Source organism: Nuphar pumila, chromosome 5, assembly GCF_984573655.1.
Source record: "Nuphar pumila chromosome 5, dmNupPumi1.hap1.1, whole genome shotgun sequence".
Lineage (NCBI taxonomy): Eukaryota > Viridiplantae > Streptophyta > Magnoliopsida > Nymphaeales > Nymphaeaceae > Nuphar > Nuphar pumila.
In genome coordinates this window covers 16,287,971-16,295,998 of record NC_143253.1, presented here as the reverse complement: position 1 = coordinate 16,295,998, position 8,028 = coordinate 16,287,971, and the positions used below count along the sequence as shown (strand labels likewise).

At 39.8% G+C, this 8,028-nt stretch overlaps 1 protein-coding gene across 1 annotated transcript; it reads left to right on the top strand.

Annotated features, from left to right (window-relative positions):
- Positions 1-1,889: 1,889 nt before the first annotated feature.
- On the top strand, positions 1,890-7,166 carry LOC149836935 (GDSL esterase/lipase At5g45670-like). Its single transcript, XM_090005673.1, has 5 exons — positions 1,890-2,229; positions 3,174-3,298; positions 3,927-4,172; positions 4,611-4,866; positions 6,738-7,166. Exons 1-5 carry the CDS (start codon positions 1,986-1,988, stop codon positions 6,959-6,961), a joined length of 1,095 nt encoding a protein of 364 aa, XP_089861799.1. The 5' UTR covers positions 1,890-1,985; the 3' UTR covers positions 6,962-7,166.
- The last annotated feature ends 862 nt before the right edge of the window (positions 7,167-8,028 follow it).

Genomic DNA, 8,028 nt, shown 5'->3' with positions numbered 1-8,028 from the left:
AATGGTTGCCATTTGGGTCGTGCAGAAGAATACCAAATCTGCAACAATTTAAAAGCAACATCAAGCTCCACGGTGACCGTGTAGAGAATGAGAAAGACACGTCCCTCGGATTCCCTCCAATTGTCAGGTTCAAAATCTTGACAGCCATAAGAAACTTGGACTTAATGTGCGTGGCACGTTTGTTTTGGTCACAACTGTGATTTCTCATCTTGTGACCAACTTTCACAGGTCAAACGGTCTAAAATCTCAGTTGAGATTTCATAATCACAGGTTTCACATTCTCATGTTTGTGTAGCTTGTGATTCATCTATGATTGTGGTCAGGGATCACAGATTAGCTGACCAAGTTCAAGAATCATAGGGAAAAGCAAACGTGCCCATGATTCCCTTAATTTGTCAATATGAAGGGCCTAGTTCAAGCTAAAATATGGTATCATTTTGGGGAGGGGGTTAAGATAAAGTGAATCATATGACATTGTTGTATTTTTAAACACTACTTTTATGTCATATCATATAGCCCTTTAAACATTTAAGTAGGTTGCTGCATAGTCCAATTTAACACTAGAACAACTTGCAGTGCTTGCCCTAAATATAGCAAACCATACCAAGGCTCTTGTCTAATGTCTGCACCATCCATTAGATAAATCAAGGACTCATTTGCTACAGCATCTTATGGGATCCTGCAGTTGATTCATTGCAGTCCAACTCCAACCGCTAGAAGGCGTCCCAGCCAGGCAGCAAAGAAACATGATGACATCACACTTTGTTTATTGGGCTTGGATGAGAAGATGATTGTTTTAATGAAAGATCTGACAGTCGAGAGCTGCAAAATAACTGCTTTGGGTAGGCCCCTGTTTGAATTGTGGGTGCCACTTGCTTCCATACACCATGCAATTTGTGTGAGCCACGGTGGTCCATGCATCTACACCTCAGTTAGTAAATGCAATCTCTCTCTCTCTCTCTCTCTCTCTCTCTCTGGTTCGATCCAATCCTTGAGCCAACCATAGATGCCGGATATATACTTTGAACCATAAACATAATATTGTCGATATTTAGAAAATATTTTGATTTCAATGTAAATTTTTCATCAACCAATACATTTCCCAAAAAAAAAAACCTGGTATTTTTTTAATATCACAAATCTCTAGAATATCATGTTTTTTTCTTGATATAACACCATTGATACTTTTTTATTTCTCATGTTTTTTCTATCATTATATAGCTTTATATGAGTATATAAAAAAATTACCTTCATAGTTTATCGCCAAATTTTCCCTCCCTGAGAAGAGCCCAACATGCGTGTGATGTTGCTTTGAAATGACTTGCAACTCATGACCCGTGATCCGGTTTTGAAGTTTACCAGTGTCTTTTTCTTAGTTTAGATGATCCTATCTTAATGTAGTCTACTTCGGATTTTGATCCCCTATTCACGACTCGTGACCCCATAATTCATTGCAGTAGAGTGTTTGTTTAGTACAAATAATCCTGCAAGGGACCTTGAATTTGGTGACTATGCATCCCCATATGGATCATTTAAGTTGGATCTGGTGGCCAGTAATTACTGTTCCTGCATTTGGCCACTGCCTGACCGGAATCTGGACCTGACAGGGACCGGACAGTTTTTTACTTTGTACCTACAATAAATAGGTTGCTAGGTCATGGTACCACAAGATCGGACCAAAACTTGGACAAGTTCCTGATCTGGACATGTCCAAACTGAACTTGATCCTCTCTTTCTCTCTCTAGCATTGAGTACTGTGATGGAAATTCAGCAACCCTTGTTATTTATGAGCGTGAATTCAATGTCATTACCAACTCCCAACCACAAAGCAAAATCTACTTTATCCAGCCAAACCCAGCACATATTTATATATCTCCACCCTCCTCCATTGATCCATCCATAGCATACACACAAAGCTCATCCTTCTCATGCATCCTCAATTCTATCCAAGTTGGGAGTAGCTCTCTCTCTCTCTCTCTCACTCAATGGGGTTGACAAGGAGGAGATGCACGATAAAGGTGCATGTGTGTATGCTTCTTAGGATGACACTCATGGCAGTAGCACAGCAAGTGCCATGCTACTTCATTTTTGGGGATTCACTTGTTGACAATGGAAACAACAACCACCTAGCTTCTCTGGCTAGAGCGGACTACCGGCCGTATGGGATCGACTTCCCGCAAGGTACGACAGGCCGCTTCTGCAATGGCATGACCACCACTGACGTTATCGGTAAGTGCCATCTTTCACCTAGCTTCTTCACTGAGCCATAGCCTTGTGTTTCCTAGATGATTCAAATTGGAAATTAAGTGTACCAACATGTTCCCTATTACATTGTCATGATCACTAAAGCAGTTGTAGCAAGGAACCATGCACAAATTGAGTTCGTAGTGAACAAGTGCTATTGAGTACCAAGGTTCTAAATGAATTGCTCGCTAGTGATGAAGTAGGAAGTTTCTAGGGCACATTGCTTCCATTTCATTGAAGACCTATCCTTTGATGTGCACTTCATATGCTTGGTCAGTTATATGGACCGAGAGAGAAAAAGAAAAAGCCCTTGCTTCAAACAAAAAGATGTTATCCCATAGCATATGCAAAATCATGAACTATTTCAAGATTTTGTTTTTCAAATCACTTTCACAAAATGTGTCATGATATTATTGTAACATCACAATCTCACATTAGCTTTTTGTTTTAGGCCATACTATTTGAGTGTTCCTCATTTGCATTAAATGATGAATAAGGATTATTTAATAAACTTGGTCAGAGTTGCTTTCATGCTATGTGTGTTGTTTTAGGAAATGAGACTAGATTAAATTAAAGCTCATGTTCCTTGGATAAGCACATGATGTGGACCTTTAATCATGGGAAATCCAAGAGTTTTGATCTATATTCGTGTTGTGGACCGTGCTTCAATATTGATAGTAGGTGTCACCATTAAAGTAGGTTGTTGGTTTCAAAAGCTGAGGAGGCAAGTGGTAGGATCATCCGACATGCATGAGTGCTTCTTTTGCAGTCTATGTGTGTGAGCGCACACGCATGCTCGCATGTGTGTGTGTGTGTGTGTGTGTGAGAGAGAGAGAGAGAGAGAGAGAGAGAGAGAGAGAGAGAGAGAGAGAGAGAGAGAGATCGGTTGCCTTGCAATTCAACTAAGCCTCATTACTAATTTGATGCAGCTCAATATCTGGGATTCAATGACCTCATTCCACCTTTTGTAAGTTCAAATGCTCAGACACTCCTCAGTGGAGCAAATTTTGCATCTGCTGCCGCCGGAATCCGTGAAGAAACTGGCCGACAATTGGTAATTTCCTTTGAAAAACAATATTAGGACTTTAGAATTGAAGTTTTCTGAGCGCTTGTTTAAATGATTTAGGGGGAGACCTCGTCACCTACTAATTACCATTTGGCTGGGTTTAGTATCCAATTAACCAAATGGGTCAGATTTGGTATTTGAGCATTTCATTTGACTCTGAATTAGAATTTAACTAATATTGAAGACCAACACATGTTGTATAAGATGTATATCCACTTAGCTCTCAAATATGAAATTGTATCCAGATTCAGTAACAGCATTTTTGATCTATACCCGAATTCCAGTCGAAATTAGGATGTTCTGATTTTGCAATTCATACATCCAAACCAAATCTGACCCGTTCACATCCCTACTCAGGAACCAAGCTAGAAGAGGGCAATTGCAATGGACACTTTCATACCCAAACAGATGATGATAGGTGAATTTAGGGCCTTTAGGGGATAAAGGCTCTTTTGATTCACAGCATTAAACAAATGTGACTTTTGGAGCTCAAGTTTCAGCTTCTAGTAGGGCTTAATTACCTTCAGGACTATAAGAATTACCCACGAGGGTCGGCTTAGTGTATGTTTGGCATCATGTAAAATATGACCTAGTTCATGAACTGTATTGTTGATAGGGAGGAAGAATTACCATCAGTGGTCAAGTGGAGAACTATCGGAATGCCGTCTCGGCGATTGTCAATGTTCTTGGTGATCAAGACTCAGCAGCAAATCATCTCAGCCAATGCATCTTCTCGGTAGGGTTGGGGGGTAATGACTACCTCAACAACTACTTCATGCCTCTATACTATTCAACCGGCAGCCAGTACACTCCGGAAGAGTATGCAGACAATCTAATCCAGACGTATACCCAACATTTAACGGTGAGTGCTTCAATCTCTCAAGTTATAAATCATATCTATCATTAATTACTAATTAATGCTAAGTTTAAACATGGCATTTGACAAGCTTCTATCAATCAATGGTATAAAATCAATGTGAAACGTGAAAAGTGACCAACTTCATGAACTGTGAAGTTACTAAAGCAAAAGGTGGCCAAGGTCATGAAGCCTATTGTTTACTCTAGAAGAAGTGTTCAAGCTAAGGAACTCTGTTCTGTTTCATGCTCACTCATGTCTGGACCTGGATCCCGTTAGACTTGATTTGTTGGGCTTGATCTTTTTATCCTACCTGCTTGACCCAAATGTAGGCTAATTGACCGAATTAATGGATCAAGGCATAGATTCTCATAGCTTGAAAGGAAATAACCAACATTGTAGAAACTAATTAATTTATAATTGATTTATTTATTGGTTCTGCAGACACTTTATAACTATGGGGCGAGGAAGGTGGCATTGATTGGGGTGGGTCCAGTTGGTTGCAGCCCAAGCGAATTAGCTCGGTACAGCCCCGATGGTGCCACTTGCGTGGAAAGAATAAATAATGCTGTTCAGATCTTCAATTCTCGCTTGATTTCGGTTGTGGACCATTTCAACAATAACTTTCAAGGGGCACACTTCATCTATGTTAATGCCTTTGGCATTTTTGCCGATATTCTCCGGGATCCAGCCCAACATGGTATGATCTCTCTCTCTCTCTCTCTCCACATCCTTACTGTTATGTGTAGGGCTGGTAAACAAGCTGAATGAACAGAACAGGAGTTGTTCGGGCTTGGCTCATCTGACTCGTGTGAGCCAAGCCAGGCGAGCTCGTATGAGCCTGAAATAGAAAAGATGAACCACGAGTTGGCTAGTTAAACACACACACGCACACAGTACTGTTTTATGGGGTCCATAATGAGAATGAAACCCGTAACTTGTTGGTTACAAACATACCCATCCAACCAATTGAGGTACCATATTGTTTTTAACATGTATGATACAGAAATCTCACGTAAGCTATAAATCTAAACGAGCCAAGACAACCCAAACAAAGCTGAACACCCATTGTCTTTGCTCAGCTTGGTTACAATATCCGAGCTGCTCATGGCATGATGGGCTTGACGGGCCAACCTGATGATCAAGTTTTGAGCCAAGTCACAAGCTGCTGGGTTTGTTTACCAGCCCTAGTTATGTGAAAAGTTTACACATTAATTTAGTGCCAGCATGTCCATGACAGTATTGATTCTATCCGTAACCATAAAACAAAAAGGAATCCCAGTTGAAGACCACATCATGCCATGTTGCCAGCTCTACAAAACAAGGGTACGTTTAGAGCTAAAGCAGAAAAACGTCAAGGAGATTTTGGAGAAAACACTTTGATGACAAAGAACTTGCTTTTTCAGGCATACCAACTTGGTAAAGAAGTCAGTTTTAATAACTGCACAATAAATGCATAGGGATGCAGTGTATATATCCCATAGTAACAGCATGTCACAAAGACATCGATGTGCCGCATTTATGCATTGGCTAGATTTGATATCTACCTCATGACTCAGCAATTCGAGCTGTAGCACATGGCTTGATAAGTTCCCTACAGTTTTCTTGCTCTAAATCGAGAAGAACATGAAGAAAATCTTGTTTACCATGTTCTATTCAACATTGATAGGAGAATAACCCGACTTGACCGCCTAAGTGTATTGAAAGTAAATGCTGAGAGAGAGAGAGAGAGAGGCAAGAAAAGATATTTCCCTTTGAAGGGTATTGACTTAGGAAATCCAACATGTTTTGTAATGATAGAATGCCCTGAGGAAGATTAGAACAAGGTCACCAGTTTATATATTGTTGCAGACATCAAAGGACTACACAAGCAAAAAAAATTTTTAGAACATCAATAGGCGGCTTTATGCTACCGAAACATGGATGCATTATCATGATCACTCTTGGCTTTGGATATGTAGTTTTATTTACTAATGTTGAGAGATGCCAATTATAACCTGTTTAAGTGTTTATGGGTTGTGTTATTGGAGGCATGATTCAGAGAGTATTCGCCAACTGGTGCTACCACGTATCCTGGGGCTTACCCTCCCTCGGGACTAGGGTGTCAACGGGTCGGGTTTGGTTTGGACCCAATGAAACCATACTTGGACCAGATTTTTGGGTATGGTATCAGGTCCAGACCCGGGTCTAATCGGGTCAAATATAAGAGAAACCATACTTTTAGTGTGCTGCTGCAACTGATCACCTACCATCTGCTGTTGAGCCCCACCGTCTAAGGGAGGATCAATGCATGCCATTCTCCGTAGCTGCTTGAATATCAGGAAGTTCACAATGCAAAAGGGAAGGGAAAACTGCATTTTAAATGTCCAAATACAATTTTATTTAGTGGCGTGAATGGAGGATATGTACACGGAATTTCAGTATAATGGGTAGAACTTAGCAACATTTTGGTACCAACATTAACCCATGCTGCTAAGCCTATTAACTTTTGTTTCATAGAGTTTAGAGTTTCTTGAGTGACCAACAAGCTAAGCTAAACAATGGTTCCCATTTTTCTCTTTTATTGTGCAGGGTTTGTTGTAAGCAATGTTGGATGTTGTGGGGTGGGAAGGAACAATGGGCAGATCACATGCCTTCCATTCGAGCTGCCTTGCCCTAACAGAAATGAGTACCTATTCTGGGATGCCTTTCACCCAACTGAGGCTGCAAACTTAATCATTGGAAGGAGATCTTACAATGCTGAATCATCTTCAGATTCATACCCAATGGATATAAGAAGCTTGGCACAACTTTAGTGGTGCTCACGGCCACTTCAAGAATTCTTTTAACTAAGTGTTGTGTGGGCTTGCTATTGCATACTAAATATTTATGAACATAAACGTCTTCATAGAAGATTTTCTTCATGTGTGCTCTTGTTGGCCTAGACCGACTCTACTGCAAATCAAGTTGGCTATATATATATATATATATATATATATATATTCTAGAGTTTGTCTTCAAGTATATAAGATCAAATTTGTCCTCTCTCTCTCTCTCTCTCTCTGAGCGCACGCGTCCACAGTAATCACTTCCTCAAACACAGAAGATATCTCTGCCCCCAACAGGCCAAATGACTCTGGCTGGTCTGGGTTGCGCCTTTGTCCAAGGTACAAGGCTGGCCAGCCTTCATGAAGTTTAGGGGCTATTTTTTATACTGTGGGCATAAACTTGTCTTGTTTGGTGCAAATAAGTGTGCCCCTAAGTAAGTGAATTTGGATATGTGGTAAAAATTACTGAAATGATCGAACTGTTCTTGTAAAATGACACATTTTCATAAATGCCTACTAATTTGCCAAATCTTTATCATTGCACAAGCTAACCCGCTGATGCTCTCACCATAGATATGTACAAGGTTGCAAGGTCTCAATAACTAGGGGATTCACATGACTATTTTGCAGACCTGACAACATTCACATAAAAAATATGTGACAATGGCTAACTTGAATTGCAACACAGAAGATTTGCATATGAAATGCACAGATCTTTTGAGATTCTCAAGCCTGATGTGAATATTTTAGAGTTTAAAAATTTCATTGGAAGTGTTGGGTCTGTAATAAAACTATTTATTTATTTGTTTAAGCCCTCTGCGTAGGGTAGCACTCTCTTATTTATTTTAATTAATTAATTCTTATTTTTATTGGCAATAAAGAGTAGTTAAATTGTGTGATTGAATACAAAGTATTTCCCGTTCCCTAAGATTGACCCAGACTCCACCGCTCATGCGAGCCGGTTTTTGTATTTTTGGTGTCTGGCTTTCACTTGATTTTTATTAAAATATTATTTTAAAAATCATTTTCTAAAACTCACACCAAAATTTTGGCAC